Genomic DNA, 19,210 nt, shown 5'->3' on the forward strand with positions numbered 1-19,210 from the left:
ATTGACATATATTTTATATCTGCTAAACATATACGGACTCGTATATGATGAATATTATATTTTTTAATATAAAAAAAAATATATCAGAAAATCTAGTTAAATTGGCCACATATATTTTCTGATATTTATCATATATTTTTATGTATGATAAAAGTATAGTTTTCGTATATGACAAGAATATATATTTTCATATATGATAAAAATATATTTTTTGTATATGACTGACATATATTTTATATATGCTAAACATATAAGGACTCGTATATGATGAATATAATATTTTTTAATATAAAAAAAAATATATCAGAAAATGTAGTTAAATTCGCCACATATACTTTCTGATATTTATCATATATTTTTACATATATTTTAACCATATGTTATTTTCATACGGGTGTGAAAAAAAAATTTTCTTCCCTTTGCATGAAAATATCATATATAGTAAACATATATTAAAAAATATATTACAGATATAAATATATATGTGACAATACATGAAATCTTATATAGAACTATATATAGATTTTGGCCGATTTTATTATATTTCTATATATGTTTTTTCTTATATGATGAATATTATATTTTAATATAAAAAAAATATATCAGAAAATGTAGTTAAATTCGCCACATATATTTTCTGATATTTATCATATATTTTTACATATATTTTAACCATATGTTATTTTCATACGGGTGTGAAAAAAATTTTTTTTTCCCTTCGCATGAAAATATCATATATAGTAAACATATATTAAAAAATATATTACAGATATAAATATATATGTGACAATACATGAAATCTTATATAGAACTATATATAGATTTTGGCCGATTTTATTATATTTCTATATATGTTTTCTCTTATATGATGAATATTATATTTTAATATAAAAAAAATATATCAGAAAATGTAGTTAAATTGGCCACATATATTTTCTGATATTTATCATATATTTTTCATATATTTTGACCATATAGTTATTTTCATACAGGGAAGTTCCGATCCCAATAAGCCGGCTTCCAGTTTTGCAAAGCGTAATATTAAAAAGTTGATATATTTTCAAAGATAAATAAAAAAAAACAAGGGCACGTTATGATAAATAGCGAGAGCCACATCGCCACAACTCGTCACGAGTGAGTATGTAAGTAAAACCGCGATCTTTATCCATCCAACAGGCGAAGCGATCTCGCGGTCGGATAAACTCGTACTCGGTACGAGACAAAAGGCAGAGTCGGGTTGGTCGGTTGGTTAGACAGCGACAGGGCGACGTTGGGACTGGTATCCAGAGGGCAGGGCAGGGCAGCCCAGAATGCTCTGTTATACTCAGAAAGAGCTGTACCGAGGACGCACGCGAGTTATGCATGAAAGCCTCAATACATGTTGATGGCTCGTGATGCCAGCGGTTGGTTGCAATCGTAATTTGATACTTGCTGGGAGGTCAGGACAGATTGACGAGAGATAATTCCAGTCGGTGTGACTTGGAGGCTTGCAACTAGATAAATACTGACAGCCCACTGACCTGGGAATCCTGCTACGGTTTCCTAATACCCATCTCATGTAAAAACCATTTGCTCTTTAGTCTTTACTTTGCTCATTCTGAGTTCAGATATGACTTTGGTTATGATTCCATTCCATATTCATTCCATTCCTGCGTTTGACAATCCGATTCTTTTGTTTCGAGTAAAGAGTAAAGAGCAAAGGCTTGTTCGTAGCTCCATCCATTCTACTTTTTTTTCTGTTCTGCGAGCTAGCGCTGAGACCTCTATCGGTTGCTTACAAAAAGACCTGGAGTTATTGTTAGCAGGTCGTTTGTTTGAGAGATTAAAAATATTTACAATGCGTGTGTTGTGTAGAGGAGGATTGTCAGGGAAACAAATGCCGGCAATGTCGGATATGGATATTGAAAATATGCAAGCGATGTTGGATCCCGGGTAAAGAACGGGCTTTCGCTGATAAGAATAGAGTGATGCATTTAATCATAGGTGAGGAATCGATGCTTGGAAGTTTGGTAGTTTGCTAGGATCGTTGGTTGGGTGGTTGGTTGGTTGGTTATTCTGGAGAGATACAATACGTGACCCAGAGGGACTTTATTGTCTTGGATGGTTTTGTTTCGAGTGACTTGCCGCGTACGCCGAGTGGGTTACAATTTTTTTAATATATGCAAGGAATATCGTTATCGTATATTGAGATTTTGAATATCGGTATTGATATGTGCTGAGAAAAAAATTTTTTTGGTTTAGGAAGAATTGTTATGATGAAATTTGATGTGGGAAATCAGTATCTGGAGAGGAATATCATGAGTGATATTTTTGATGAATATCGATATTGATATTTTAGATAAGAATTTTGGTATTGACATTGAAGAACATCATTACTAATTCATTGAAAAAAATCGTTATCAAAATATCATTATCGAGTCATTGAAAATATCATTATCGAAATTTTTTATAAAAATATCAATATCACAGTTTCAGATAAAAATATCATTTTCGACCCACGGAAGAATATCATTATAAAAATATCAATATCAAAATTTGTGATAAGAATATCATTATCGACCCATAGAAAAATATCATTATAAAATTTTTTTATAAAAATATCAATATCACAGTTTCAGATAAAAATATCGTTTTCGACCCATAAAAGAATATCATTATCAAAATTTGTATAAAAATATTAATATCACAGTTTCAGATATAAATATCATTTTTGACCCATAGAAGAATATCATTATCAAAATTTTTATAAAAATATCAATATCACAGTTTCAGATAAAAATATCATTTTCGACCCGTAGAGGAATATTATTATCAAAAGTCTTTATAAAAATATCAATATCAAAATTTGTGATAAGAATATCATTATCGACTCATAGAAGAATATCATTATCGAAATTTTTTATAAAAATATCAATATCACAATTTTAAATAAAAATATCATTTTCGACCCATAGAAAAATATCATTATCAAAATTTTTTATAATAATATCAATATCACAGTTTGAGATAAAAATGTAATTATCAACCCATAGAAAAATATCATCAAAAGTCTTTATAAAAATATCAGTATCAATATTCGAGATAAACATATCGATAACAACAAAAATATCAAGTCATTCCGATGCAAAATATCACTATCAATCCGTTGAAGAATATCGTTACCAAAATTTTTTATAAAAATATCATTATCACAATTTCAAATAGAAATGTCATTATCAACACATAAGAAAATATCATCAAAAGTCTTTATAAAAATATCATTATCAACACATAGAAGAATATCATTATCAAGATTTTTTATAAAAATATCAATATCACAATTTTAGATAAAAATATCATTTTCGACCCATAGAAGAATATCATTACCAAAATTTTTTATAAAAATATCAATATCACAGTTTGAGATAAAAATATCATTATCAACCCATAGAAAAATATCATCAAAAGTCTTTATAAAAATATCAATATCAAAATTTTTTATAAAAATATCATTATCAATCCACAGAAGAATATCATTATCGACTCATTGAAAAATATCAATCTAAATAATTTACAAGAAATATCATTATCAACCCATAGGAAAATATCATCATCAAAATTTTTTACACAAATATCGATAACAAGAAAAATATCTGTCTTTCCGATAAAAAATATCAATCCCCATCCCCACCCCCAATAGCATTATCGCTCAATCCTAAAAAGGAGGTATCTCGAGCTATTTGTTGTTGATACAAAGCTCAGATTGATAATAACATGTATCTTTCCGCTGCCCTCAGGCAGTTTTATTCCAAAAGAGATGTTATCCTATAAGCCAACCCTCGGAAATAATCAAAGCCCGGGGGCTCGCGTGCGGTTGAGCGTTTGAAACAGTTGCCTTGTCTTCAGCAGCCGTACCCGCAAGTGTTAAATATTCACTATAATAAATTTTTTCCCAAACCACGCAGGAAACCACTTCTCTGTACCATTGCTATTATCATCTTTGAACAAAAAAAGCCGTTTGATCTGGGCCGGGCGAGCCAAGGGAGGCTCGTTTGTACATCGCTTTGCATCCCGATTATTACCCATGTGCATATGCGTTTAACCGCCACCGCCTATATTGATGCGTCCACTAATTAAAGCCCTCATTTCTCTGTCCCTAATCCGCGGACAGCCTCAACCCCTTCATAAAAGCCAACACTCACCTTTTTTTGCATGGAGATCAGGATCAACCGGCAAAGTCGTGCAGTGACTCGGACTCAGACTCGGCTGCAGCGAAGGAAACGGACTTCCAGCTCCCGTCGGATACCAGGGATTCGGTCTCGGCCAACTGCTCTGGCCATTGAGCAGCCTCAGTTTGTCATAAACGCTGTCGGGGGTTCCCACCCCAACCGGCTGCTGGGGATGCTGATGCTGATGATGCTGCTGTCGCTGTTCCTTCTGGGCCGCGAGATTCCTCAGCACCCTGTTTATCGACGATACCTGCAATCAAACAAATAACCGACCCATTAGTTTATTAACCAATTCCTCAATCCGCGGAAAGGGGAATCAGATCGCAATCAACTGATTACCCCAGCGAATAAACCAATTGACTGCCGATTGCTAATTGATCAACTGATTCCTCCGAGACGGCGACAACATCAGCGGAAGCACGACAATAGGAAACCGTTTAGGCTGGATACCGTCATTGTGGGTCCAACTGCTGAAAACATGTGTCGCCAACCACTTCTCGGATCATTGTAAGGAACTTTTGTGACAATGGGTGATTTATATACCCGGTTAAAAGTGACGTTAATGTGATTGATATTGTTCAGGTTAATTGACAGGGCTTTTAATGACAATCTCAAGTGTACTTTTGTCAGCGTACTTTGGTATCAATGATTTTTGAGGCCGGTTCGGTTGAAAGACCGAGCCCGAGTTGGTAAAAACGAGATCGAAATGTAACTGAGGGCATGGAAAATGTCATTGCTGTCCGAGATGTCAAGACACTTCGATGTTGCGAGCTAGATGACAGCTCTGGGTACCTCGGAGGAATAAAGTCCCCGAGCCAATTCCCGATGATGACAATTTTAATCTAACAAGACGTATGTGTAACTAGATAGCGACGTCTCTTGGGTAGACTGTAGACTGTAGTGTAGATAGAGACGGAATCGGCGACACTGATGCTGGATATTAATTAGCATTTGGCATTTAGTGGAGGTTGCGAGGACCAGATTATTGTCTTGCCGGATAGAGACGTCATAATATTGTCTCCCCATGACGCCTGGTAATAGACCGTGTCTCGTTACTTCCTGGCAGACGCAAGGGGACCGAGGGTGTCGTTCTTATTCAGTCCACTTCCGTGGGGATGGGCTCACATGACTGAAGTGGGTATTGCTGGAGAAGTGAGTCGAGTGCTGTGTTGAGGGTACAGGGAGAAGCGAAGGGCGAGAGGGGGATGAGTAGAGTGTGGAGGGGGAAGAGAGAGAGGATTAAAACAGGATCGTTTTTATTGCGAGGGTTGATTAAGAGAATGAAAGTCTGAGATAAACTTGCCGGATCATTTTCAAAATGGGTATTTAGAGTGACGACACGTGCGACTTGCTGTAGAGAGAAAATGTTACGTATTCGAGATGAATTTTTAATTTCGCGGGGATTACCAGACACGTGCGAGGCGAATTTTTTAAATTTGATGGAAAGATTGAGGAATAATGGGTTCATTGGGCGGTCACGGGGGTCCTGAGGTGATTTCCAGTAAAATGAGTACCCACATGCCCATGAAATTTTTCAAAAATTTTTTTCAAAATTAACGAAAATTCATTTCTGGTAAAAAAATGTTTTTTTGAAAAATTGATGTCATATCTACATTTAGTGAAGAATTTGGAGTAAAATGAGTACTCACATGCTCATAAAATTTTTCCAAAAATTTTTTTCAAAATTAACGAAAATTCAACTCTAGTAAAAAATTTTTTTTTTGAAAGATTGATGTCATATCTGCGTTTAATAAAAAATTTGGAGTAAAATAAGTACTCACACGCCCACAATATTTGTAAAAAATTTTTTGCGAAACCAACGAAAATTTAATTCTAGTAAAAAAATTTTTTTTTGAAAAATTGATGTCATAATTGCGTTTAATGAAGAATTTGGAGTAAAATGAGTACTCACATGCCCATAAAATTTTTCAAAAATTTTTAAAAAAATTAACGAAAATTCAACTCTAGTAAAAAATTTTTTTTTTGAAAAATTGATGTCATATCTGCGTTTAATAAAGAATTTGGAGTAAAATGAGTACTCACATGCCCATAAAATTTTTCAAAAATTTTTTTAAAATCAACCAAAATTCAATTTTGGTAAAAAAATTTTTTTTTGTAAAATTGATGTCATATCTGTGTTTAATGAAGAATTTGGAGTAAAATGAGTACCCATATGCCCATAAAATTTTTTTTTTAAATCAACGAAAATTCAATTCTGGTAAAAAAAATTTTTTTCTTAAAATTGATGTCATATCTGCGTTTAATGAAGGATTTGAAGTAAAATGAGTACCAACAAGCCGAGAAAATTAAAAAAATTTTCCTCTGATTGCAATTCCATTAAACTCCCGAAACGAATGTTAGCAAATTTCGCGCTAAAAAAAAGCAAAACACCCGTAACTCCTTCAAACAAAGAAACCTCCGCAGGTGCCGGTACAAACAGAATTCAAATATCACCCTCGGAACGCTTGGCATTCGCAATTTACTCTCGACTTCAAACTTCCCAGGCTCGTAGCCCTAAAAAAACTATCAACCAGCCTTCAGCCAACCAAAACACTCCCATTCCATCCTCACCCCATTCCTGCTCCATCACAGAAAAATAATCACAGCTTTAATCTCTCAGATCCTGGCACGCGTATCCACGCACGCACGCTCACGTTAATTTCCGCAATATATTTGCCCAGATTTAAATATACGCCGTCATATAAATGTCCGGCTCGATGTATCAGAATTCCATCCATCAACACAAAGACTGACCTGGACTACAAACGACTGGTGATAAATATGACGACATAGTTTTATCACTTGCCTCGAACCCGAGGATTTATTTTGTTCTTCCAGGACTTTGTCGAGGTGGCATGATCGCTGATTAAAGCAGAAGAAGGCTAAAAAAAAACAATCATAGCACTAGAGCAGTAAAGCTCGAGATAGCTGAATGAAAGTAAGGCTGGAAAATACATAATGCAGTAGCCGGACGTCTACTAACGCCCTCCTTACTTTTCTGCCACCCCAAAGTTACTTTCCGTCCCTTTCTTACCCAGGAGTTAGCAAGTACTGAGCACAGACCGGTGACTCGCTCAGTCTCCACATCTTAGGGGTGCATTGATTTACGGTGGGATGGCCGAGGGTGTCTCCAACTCATACCATACCCATACCCGGTTTACTACTAAGGAGTATATAGAGTCCTCACACCGATAAAACCTCCCCAGCTTAGCTCAGACCCAACAATTCACTCGCCTTGGCTTTCTGAGCCCATCCATTTTATCCCATCACCCATCACCCATTGTTGCGGTTACTTCGTCTATCCAATTCTCTCTCAACACTGTTTCCGAATTTATACTACGTATTTTTATTTATTTACGTCGTTTCTAACCCTTTAAAAGTCCTGTCAAAAATTTCGACGACTAAAATTAGTTAATCTTTTATCTAAATTATCGAGGTCTTAAATCTTCAATAAGGAAATTCCGGGTCTTCAATATGGAAGTTTTGGATTTTTTATGAAGCTTTTGGTCTTGAATAAGGAAATTCCGGGTCTTTAAAAGGGAAATTGTGGATTTTTAATAAAGTTTTTGGCCTTCGATAAGAAAATTCTGCGTCTTCAATAAGGAAGTTTTTAATCTTAATCATGATTTGGATCTTCAGTGAGGGAATTCTGGATTTTTAATCAAGAAAATTTTAATCTGGAATACAGACGCACTTCATGTTCAATAAGGAATTTTTTAAATCTTCAATAAGGAAATTTCGGGTCTTCAATATGGAAGTTTTGGATTTTTGATGAAGCTTTTAGTCTTCAATAAGGAAATTCCGGGTCTTCAAAAAGGAAATTGTAGATTTTCAATAAAGTTTTCGGCCTTCAATAAGAAAATTCTGCTTCTTCAATAAGGAAGTTTTCAATCTTAATCATGATTTGGATCTTCAGTAAGGGAATTCCGGATCTTCAATAAGAAAATTTTGGATTTTTAACTAAGAAATTTTTAGTCTGGATTACGGAGGCACTTCATGTTCAATAAGGAATTTTTTAAATCTTCAATAAGGAAATTTCGGGTCTTCAATATGGAAGTTTTGGATTTTTGATGAAGCTTTTAGTCTTCAATAAGGAAATTCCGGGTCTTCAAAAGGGAAATTGTGGATTTTCAATCAAGTTTTCGGGCTTCACTAAAGAAAATTCTGCGTCTTCAATTAGGAAGTTTTTAATCTTAATCATGATTTGAATCTTCAGTAAGGGAATTCTGGATCTTCAATAAGGAAATTTTGGATTTTTAACTAAGAAATTTTTAGTCTGGATTACGGAGGCACTTCATGATCAATAAGGAATTTTTTTAATCTTCAATAAGGAAATTTCGAGTCTTCAATATGGAAGTTTTGGATTTTTGATGAAACTTTTGGTCTTCCATAAGGAAATTTCGGGTCTTCAAAAGGGAAATTGTGGATTTTTAGTAAAGTTTTCGGCCTTCAATAAGAAAATTCTGCGTCTTCAATAAGGAAGTTTTTAATCTTAATCATGATTTGGATCTTCAGTAAGGGAATTCTGGATCTTCAATAAGGAAATTTTGGATTTTTAACTAAGAAAATCTTAGCCTGAAATGCGGAGCTCTTTTATGATTAATAAGGAATTTTTTAAATCTTCAATATAAGGAAATTTCGGGTCTTCAATATGGAAATTTTTGATTTTTGACGAAGCTTTTGGTCTTCAATAAAACTTTCGAGTCTTCAATAATGTAATTTTGGATTTGAAAGGAAAAAGTCTCTAATCTTTAATAAAGAAATTATGGGTTTCCCGAATGGAAATTTTGAATTTTTAATCACTCTTTAGATTTTCCATAAGTAAGTTTTAAGTCTTCAATAATGACGTCTAAGATTAACAATAAAAAAATCTCTCATCTTCAATCAGAAAACCTCTAATCTTAAATAATAATGAAATTTCGTTTTCCTTAAAGCTTTTGGCTTTCAACAAGAAAATTCCGCGTCTTCAATAAGAAAATTTTTAATCTTCACCACAAAAACCGGGTCTTTACTACGAAAGTTTTAGATTTTTGATAAAACCCGGCCTTCAATAAGGAAATTCTGCTTCTTCAATAATGAAATTTGGATTCAAAATGAACAAGTCTTCAATCTTCAATAGAAAAATTATGAATTTTCAATTCCAAACCAGATCAATAAAGAATCTGTATATCATCTAAGAAAATTCTAGATCACGGCAGCTTTGTCTTCAATAAGGAACAAAAATTTTCTACAATATTTTCCATCTTCAATAAAGAAGCCCTCGATCGCTAAAGTTTTCTCCAATGAGAAACTTGAAATCTCCAATAATAAAATTCTAGGTCATGAAAACAAAAACTTAAAGTTTTCATGAAAAACATCCATCATCGATTTGTTTTGAAAGTGAAAACAATTAGCCATAATGTTTTATTCTATCCAAGTTGAGAACCTTGACAAAGTCAGTGAGGCGAATAACCCAATCCATCCACCCGGTGCCATTCAAATGAGAGGAAATATTTCTAACTTGGAACATTTCACAGTCTGACCATCATTTAAACTCTCCCTTTCCTCTCCTCTCTCCCTTCCTTCTTTCTCTTATATATACATATATATAACTATTGTCTTGCCGCATTTGGGAATAATGAAAAACTAAAGATTTTCCTGGTATGGAATGAGAAAACTCGGGAGTTTTAGTTCCGAGCGTATCCAATTTTATGGCATTACAATAACGGGGGTAATGTCTAGAATAATGAAATTTTCCTCTTTACTCCCTCCGAAATATGTTTCATTTCGCGTTTTCTCATTTCATTTCAGCATTTCATTATTTTTATCTCCATTTCCCAATACCAGATACCAAATAACAAAAAAATCCTTAAACAAATTAGACCCTGTTGCAGTTATAGGTTATGGTTGTCGAAGTTTTCTGTACTATGCCTCCTTCCATAAAACATTTTAACGGAAATGAGTAAAGGGGTGTCGAAAAAGGATCAAAGGAATCGTAATCCAACTGGAAGCGGCGTTGAGCAGCTAAAGCTTTTCCAACAATCTGTTTTGCGGGTAAGATTAACCATTTGTTAATGGCCCGTGTAATCGGTTTAACTAAAAATCCATCGATATATTCAGGATCTGTCGCAAAAGATCTTTGGTTTCATTTCACTTTCTTACCATGTCTATTATGGTGACTAGGGACAAGATTTTTGCCTTAATTTTTAAATGAATTATTCAAATCTTTGATATTGCCGCGAAAATATTTGTTTTACCATAAAAGTTTTGAAACAAAAGTTGTAGGAAATTTAATTTTCTAGAAAAAATGTTTTGTATGATTTTTTGATACGACCAATATTTTCACCGTAAATCCGAAATTAAGGTTCATAATGAGTGATTCAAATTTTTGAAAATTATGAAAATCTTAATTTTGAAATTACGCCTTTTTTAATGGTGATATGAAAAAATTATAAGGGACATTTTTTTTATAAAATTAAATTTTGAACAACTTTTATTTGAAAAATTTTTTGATACGACCAATATTTTTACCGTAAATCCAAAATTAAGGTTCATAATGAATGATTCAAATTTTTGATAATTACGAAAATCTTTATTTTGAAATTACGCCTTTTTTAATGGTGCTATGACAAAATTATAGGGGACATTTTTTTTATAAAATTAAATTTTAAACAACTTTTATTTGAAAAATTTTTTGATACGACCAATATTTTCGCCGTAATTTTGAAATTAAGATTCATAATGAATGATTCAAATTTTTGATAATTATGAAAATCTTAATTTTGAAATTACGGCTTTTTTAATGGTGATATGAAAAAATTATAAGGGACATTTTTTTTATAAAATTAAATTTTGAACAACTTTTATTTGAAAAATTTTTTCATACGACCAATATTTTCGCCGTAATTCTAGAATTAAGGTTCATAATGAATGATTCAAATTTTTGATAATTACGAAAATCTTTATTTTGAAATTACGGCTTGTTTAATGGTGCTATGAAAAAATTATAAGAGACATTTTTTTTATAAAATTAAATTTTGAACAACTTTTATTTGAAAAATTTTTTTATACGACCAATATTTTCACCGTAATTCCAAAATTAAGATTCATAATGAGTGATTCAAATTTTTGATAGTTACAAAAATCATAATTTTGAAATTACGGCTTTTTTATTAGTCCTGAGAAAAAATTATAAGAGACATTCTTTTTATAAAATTAAATTTCCTACAACTTTTGTTCAAAAAATTTTTTCATACGACCAATATTTTTGCCGTAATATCAAAAACTTCACACCATTAAGTATAGATTATTACTTTTAAATTAAAGCAAAAATCTTGGCTCTAATAGTGACCCAAAAAACCCGACTTTTTTTGTCTTCGAGTCTCATATAGAAATTTTGTGGCTCTACATATTTTCAGAACCCGCTTCAAAAATCAGGTGGATAAAAAATTTTGGAGGTCGCTCACAAATTTTGAAAATTTTTTTTCTCATGGAAAATTTCAGCTCAAAATTTAAAGTCTCGATCAATCACAATTTGGTTCACAAATGCATTATTGTTTTTTCACATTTCCCCAAAAATGTCGATCACAAGACGACGGAAAGACAAAGAAATTTTATTTCTCCCTCAGTAAGAGTTTTAGTTAAGAGACGGAGACCATTACCGTCAACCAGAAAAAAGAGGCGCGATTGCTAAGGCGCGAGTTATTCCAAAGGGGATGCCGTTGAATTTCATAAGATCCTGATGCTTATGAAGATCTGAACCAAGGGAGGGTAGAATAGGAAAAGGGGATGCGACCCTTCTTAAGCGACGGCGTTTATTGGACGCATGCAAATATCCATGGCAACGGTTACAAAAAGACTCATGAACATGCATACCATTATCATGATCATGACGAAAGATCGAGAACGAGGGTATAAAATGGCCAGAAAAAGACAGTACTTACGCTCGGGATGTTGTCATTTGTACAGACGCCTTCTTGAAGCAACCGGTCGCGAATTTCCCATGCGAATATTGACGGGCATTCGCTTTTGTACAGCGAAATTTTACCGACAACTTCTGCGGTGGCTACTCGCGGTTTGCTGCCGCCGATTGCCCGCGGCCGGATTGATCCAGTCTCGTAGTACCTGGAACAGATGATGGATTTTCTGTTAAATAATCAGATGGAATGCGGTGACGCAATGTCGCGATAGTGGAATCTGGGTCGAAGTGAAGGGAAAAACTGGATACTGGTTCTGCTGATTATGGGTCTGTTTCAAATTCTGGTTTTGGTTGAGGTATGGATGGAAAAATTAACTTACCTGCCGAGGATCTTGGAGACGCAGCCATTGCTGACTTGGAGGATCCGCGAAATATCACAGGGTCGTGCTCCTGAGTGCGCTAGCTCGACTATTTTTTGACGGGTTGAGTCTGGCAGGGGTCGACCTCCGACAAAGACGCCGCCCAGCTGATTAACTCCGCTGTGGCCTAAAAAATATACTGTTTATTATTATAAATATAAAGATAATATAATTTATTGGGTGTCAGAAAAATATGATAATTCATTTCTTGGGTTTCTTTTCATCACAATAGCGGCTGCTATTTTTCATATCCAAGAAAGAAACCGATTAACTGCCACCCTCTTTTTTCTCGGCTCTTTTTCAGGCCACTAGATAACTTTTAACTCATTGTGTACATGACGTTACTCCTCCCCCAATGAATTCTTGGGTTCACTTTTTGTAAAATTACTTTCCGTGGATTCAAACTTTAACTGGATGACAAGAACGTCAATTTGGTTTTTTAACTTTGAAAGTCTTTTCCCGCTCTAATATCAAAAATATCACAAAAGTCGACTCTTTCAAACTTGTAGGAAATTTGATCTTCTACAAAAAAGGTCCTTTGTAACTTTCTTCTAAATTCAAAATTTTCGCGGCAATTTGAGTTTTAAGTCTGACACCCGTTTGAAGGAGAAAAAATTTTTTGCTTCATTTGGGGCCCGATTACTGGCTAAAGTATCAAAGATAGAGCAAAAATGCACATAGATGATTTTGTAGATAATTAAATTTCCTACAAAAAAGATATGTGTGATTTTTTTCCTAAATTCATTATTTCGGCCATAAATTAGATTTGAAAAAAAAAATCATTACAACTGTCAGATTCCCCTAGATATTGTCATATGTCTGTTATTAGTAACGGCATTTCTCATTTTTTGCTTTTGCTTCTGCTTTAGATCCTTTTATTTTTTTTTTCTTTTATATTTTTTTTATTTTCCTACACTAAGTCCCGTACGACGACGTCAAAAAGCTCAATCGTCTGTGAACAAAGAACGCGATAAATTTTACGGAAAAAATGACATCGATTTCTATTATAACGTGAATCATGTCACCTTCTTTTTTACTATTACTATTATTATTTTTATGTTTTTTTTTGTCGACGAAAGTGTTTACTAATGTATGATATATATAATAAACTAACTATTGACACCATAAGTGTTTAAATCTCATGTTTCTATTTATTTTGAGAGCGTGCTGAGATTTAGAGTTACTGTTGCTGTATTTAATATGAGGGGTCTCAAGTGCTTATTTTCATACAATGTATTCATATATAAATATATATGTGTATATATATTTGTGAGATTGAATAAATTTTTGATAATTAAATATTTTGGAATCTATATGACTACAAAAATTAATATATCTTATGAAATATTAAATATATGATGATTACCAAAATTTTTTCTTGTAGGAAATTTAATCCTGTACAATTTTGTTCCTATGCATTTTTGTCGTATCTTTGATATTTTGGCCACAATATTAATTTTGAACACTCGATATAAAAAATATAATTTACTCCATAATGACTGGGAAATTTAAAATTCAAATTCTGACCAAACTACCCCAGATATGAAAAAAATGTATGAGTATAATTTTATAGGAAATTTAATTCTCTACAATTTTGTATTTATACATTTTTATCGTATCTTTGATATTTTGGCCACAATATTAATTTTGAATACACGAGACAAAAAATATCAATTTTGCTCCAAAATAGATTTTGAATTTAAAATTCGAATTCTGACCAAAATACCCCAGATCCGAAAAAAATACATGAGTACATTTTTATAGGAAATTTAATTCTCTACAATTTTGTTTCTATAAATTTTTACCGTATCTTCAATACTTTAGCCAGAATTTTAATTTAAAGTAGAACTATCCGACTATTCAAAATTGCTTACGTACGAATGTACGAATGTACGGACTCTCTGTAGCTCATAACCAAATTACCCGATTCAAAAAATTTTCAAGGGAGTTTCTAGAGCTTGTCAGGCTTTATGACCCACTAAATTTTTAAACCGATCTGCTGCCTACTTTATCGCTTAGCCCAGAAAACTCTTGAAAAAAATTTCTTATTGTAAAATTAGTAAATTCTAAAAAAGTATTGAAACATGTAAATTTAAAATTTATAACGTTTTATAGAAATTCTATAAATATACGCTTACAGCTCTGGCATCTAAAAGATAATTTTTTCTTATCTACTAGAAAAAAACTTATCGATAGGTTATTTATACTAGAAATTTTCCATGCGAATTAATGAGTTTAATCAACCTCACGTTTAGATTTTTTTACGCCTTATTTTTAGTCATATATATAATATTAAACAATGTAACGGATCCTTTATAAAAAAAAAAAAACGCAATTATTTTATTTATTTATTTTTTTTTTCATAGAAAATTATCTACAAATACTCATATACTTAAAATCCTCATATCTTCCAAAATATCGCAGGTACCAAAAAAATGCACTCGTACATTTTTATCACAAATTTAATTTCCTATAAAAAAGATTCTTATGTATTTTCTTCTAAATTCAATATTTCAGCCGTAATTCTAATTTGAAGTTCGATATAAAAGTTTCAAGGTCACAATATTTTTACACATGAATTTTTGAAGCATGGTTGGAAAGAGGTCAGTTTAGTTTGAAATTTTTGTGGGCTGTAGGGGTAAACATACTATAGAGATTTCCGTGAAAAGTTTTTAAATCGCGTAATTTGGTCATGAGATACAGAGAGTCCGTACATTCGCACATTCGTACGTACGAAATTTTGAATAGTCGGATAGTTATACTTTAAATTAAAATTCTGGCTAAAGTATTGAAGATACGGTAAAAATGTATAGAGACAAAACTGTAGAGAATTAAATTTCCTATAAAAATACACTCATACATTTTTTTCGTATCTGGGGTAGTTTGGTCATAATTTTAATTTTAAAGTCGAAATCTATTTTGGAGTAAAATTGATATTTTTGATCTCATGTTTTCAAAATTAATATTGTGGCCAAAATATCAAAGATACGATAAAAATGCATGGATACAAAATTGTAGAAAATTAAATTTCCTATAAAATTGTACTCATACATTTTTTTCATATCTGGGGTATTTTGGTCATAATTTCAATTTCAAATTCCCCAGTCGGTATGGAGTAAATTATATTTTTTGTACCATGGATTTAAAATTAATATTCCAGCCAAAGCATCAAAGATACACTAAAAATGTATGGGAACAAAATTATAGAAAATAAAATTTCCCATAAAAATGTATCTATACATTTTTTCCATATCTCCCATACTTCCTTCGATATTTCCAATTTCTAATAAAAACATCAATCCCTTAATCCAAACAAACCGCCAAAAATCTATACCGAGTTAAACTTGAATTCAATAGACTTAAAGCGCTCTAGTTCACAATACAAGTGCTTCCGGTTAAATGAAAGACTTATAAGACCTCTAAGTATCCGTAATTCACGTCCGTACTTAATTTACACAAAATACTTCACATAAATAAAAATATAAATTCACTAAATTACTCGTCATCAAAATTAATAAAAATAAATAATTTTTACTCAAAAAAAAAAAAAAAAAAAAAAAAAAAATGACGCGTCGGTCTGGTTCTGAATCTGATTCAGTGGGCAGACACCCGCCGAGTTAACATGACGAGGGTTTTTATTGTTAATTTTTGTCACGATACATCCACTCAACAAAACTACTCATCTCTGTTAGCTGTTGGCTCTCTCAGTTCTCAGTTCTCAATTCTTGCTGACCAGGTGAATGGAAATAGAATAAAAAAAAAAAAAAATCATAATAAGCGACTGAAGCGCGGAAGCACTTGGAAGATATATGTATATATATATATATATTTTTTTTTCACGTCATTCTTAAGTTGTTGAACGATTTAAAAGAGAATTGACCGAACATTTATGTTGAGTGAATGAACAAAATGTCTATGGATAGAATCATAATAGTTTATATTGTTGCGGACGTGTTTTCAAAATGGAGATATTTTCCTAGTCTTGTCTGGTCTAGTCCCACTTTGTATACTAGGGGTAAAATATGTCCTGGTCTACGGACTAGAAAACTGTAGACTGAGACTAAGGAGGGATTAACAATAACGTTGAGTATTTGTTGCTGTTTGTATCCAATTCACCGCTTTGACCTTTTTTCCCCTTGTTAGCTATCGGCGTTTTAGTTTACGAGTTTTAGAGTTTTATATTTATCGTAAATATATCAACGATTAGTTTAAAATATATTTGGGATATAGATGTAAGCTTGTTAGGTTTAATGGAAATTACTCGGCAACTATTAGAGATATGGGAAAAGTATATCAGTATTTTTTTTTAGGAAATTTAATTCCCTATAATTTTGTTCTCATACATTTTTATCGTATCTTTGATACTTTGGTCGGAATTTTAATTTCAAATACTTGGGACAAAAAATTTAATTTACTCCATAATGACTAGGGAATTTAAAATTGAAATTATGACCAAACTACCCCAGTTATCAAAAAAATGCATCAGTCCATTTTTATAGGAAATTTAATTTCCGACAATTTTGTTCCTATACATTTTCATCATATCTCTAATACTTGGGCCAGTATATTAATTTTAAATACTCGAGCCAAAAAATATAACTTTACTCCAATGCAGATTTTAAATTTAAAATTAAAATTATGACCAAACTACCCCAGTTACCAAAAAAATGTATCAGTACATTTTAATAGGAAATTTAATTTCCGACAATTTTGTTCCTATACATTTTAATCGTATCTCTCATACTTTAGCCACAATATCAGTTCAAAGTATCTCTTCATAAAAATATACAAATTTTTCCGATTTTCGCCGATTTCTAAAACCGTCAAAAATTTTTTTCTATTGAAAAAAAATAAAAAAAAAAAAAATTATATATATAATCCGACAAAAGAACAATAAGACAAATATCTTAGTAAACAATCGTTAAGTAAGCAAAGCTCTGGGGCAGGTATTTCAGAATTGAATCCAATTAGTATCCAACCTGCCATAACTTGGCATCCAACAACATATATCTATATATATGTATATATATGTGTCTTGAAGTGTAAGTACACATACTGGAAATACTGGGGTTGGTAAACTGGCAGCAACAGCACAAGCACAAGCACAAGCAGAAGCAGCAGCAGCAACACGAGGCGGCGGACGTGGTCTCTAAAGCGGGACCGGACAAAGAGCTCGTAAACGCGTTATTCCACGCCAACGGATCTGTCAGAGCCGCTTCTCCGGGTGCGCTACGTGGAAAAGGTCTGTCCACAGAGCCCCTCAACCTCTGCTCTGCTACTCTGGCTCTGGCTCTGGCTCTGGCTCTAGCTCTGGCTCAATTCAAGCTAAAGCTGATATTATACTACGCGTCTTATTTCTTATAAGAATATTTTTCGAGACTAAAATAAGTATAAATATTTATAAATAAAATATGTGAATGACGAATTTTAGAAGTTGGATTTCCTGAACAGATTTTATGGAATAACTGAGTGATTATTCGTATTCTAGAGGTAATTTCCGGTAGTTTGAGTACCCACATCCCTATGATCTGGTGACTTTTGATTAGGGTTGCAAAAATTGGCAAAGTCGATTTTTTTTTTTTGAAAATTACTTTGAGGCGTAAATTAACACTGGGGGATGATAGAGGAAGTTATGACGAGTAAAACGAGTACCCACATCGATATTTTTATACCGGAAGTAAAAATATGAAAAATGCAGACATGTATATGATGATGATTATGATGAGGTAATATGGGCTTGTGGGTACTCATTTTACGCGGAATGTTAACGAGAATAAGAATATCGAAGGCGTTTATTTTTAAAAAATTTTTTATGAAAGACAAATTTCAAAAATTCCATATGGCGAAGGTAAAAAAATGTGAATTTTTTATTAAATAATTTTCTGGGCTTGTGGGTACTCTTTTTACTCGAAATGGTCTAGAAAACACTGAGAAGCCGAAGAAATAAATTTAGCTTTAAATTTTTTTGGTTTCTGGTCTTGATATAAAAAAAAAAAAAATATAATTATTGTTTACAGAGTCTGAGTACAATAGAAACAGTTTTTGAAGCTTGTTATATCCATTAATAAACGTACAATCGCATATAAGCGATCACAAGGTGCGCGGGACAATAAGTAAGTCCCAGTGTCATTGTGGTTGCGCTACGGGGATGTCCAGATCTAAAGAAATGCATCCACGGGCTGGGGTGGTACTAGCGCTTTATAGACTGCGTTAAGCTATTCTGAATTTTAGTACACGTGTATTGGGTCTGTTTGGTTCCCATGAGGCCCAACGGGGCCCAAAGCCACTCTCAGGGCTCGAAGTTTAAGAAATCATAACACTGACAGACGCCACGGACTCCGCGGGACAACTGAACCAGTAATTAAAACAACTATCATGGGAAAATAAATTTATATATGTACGAGTGTGCGGCAAAGAGTAGGAAATGTCGAATGTAAAATAAAGATATCTAAAATCACGATAAATATTTCCCCTTCGGGGGTTAGTTCTATTGAAAATGTAACATGCATTATTACAATAAGATCGATGTAATCTTCGGTAACTATTTGTAGGGGAAAATTAGACCGACAGTTGTACTTTTACCCTCTTTGTATACATATGTGTAATCTCGAAACTAAATCCCGTGATTTGTCACAATATTTATTTTGCAAAAAAAAATTTTTTGCTACGGCTTATTATAACGAAAA

The 19,210-nt window shown here is 32.7% G+C and overlaps 1 protein-coding gene across 3 annotated transcripts in view; it reads right to left on the reverse strand.

Moving 5' to 3' along the window:
- The window catches only part of LOC130671029 (paired box protein Pax-6-like), a 42,868-nt gene that overhangs the window by 16,915 nt on the left and 6,743 nt on the right, over nucleotides 1-19,210 (reverse strand). For all 3 annotated transcript variants that reach the window (XM_057474718.1, XM_057474709.1, XM_057474726.1), the window contains exons 3-5: nucleotides 12,486-12,651; nucleotides 12,131-12,311; nucleotides 4,182-4,458 (exon numbers count right to left, since the gene is read on the reverse strand). In XM_057474718.1, coding sequence (XP_057330701.1) covers nucleotides 4,182-4,458; nucleotides 12,131-12,311; nucleotides 12,486-12,651 — 624 coding nt within the window. The remainder of the gene's footprint in view (nucleotides 1-4,181; nucleotides 4,459-12,130; nucleotides 12,312-12,485; nucleotides 12,652-19,210) is intronic.

The sequence above is a fragment of the Microplitis mediator genome, chromosome 1 (genome assembly GCF_029852145.1).
Source record: "Microplitis mediator isolate UGA2020A chromosome 1, iyMicMedi2.1, whole genome shotgun sequence".
In the NCBI taxonomy this organism is placed as follows: domain Eukaryota; kingdom Metazoa; phylum Arthropoda; class Insecta; order Hymenoptera; family Braconidae; genus Microplitis; species Microplitis mediator.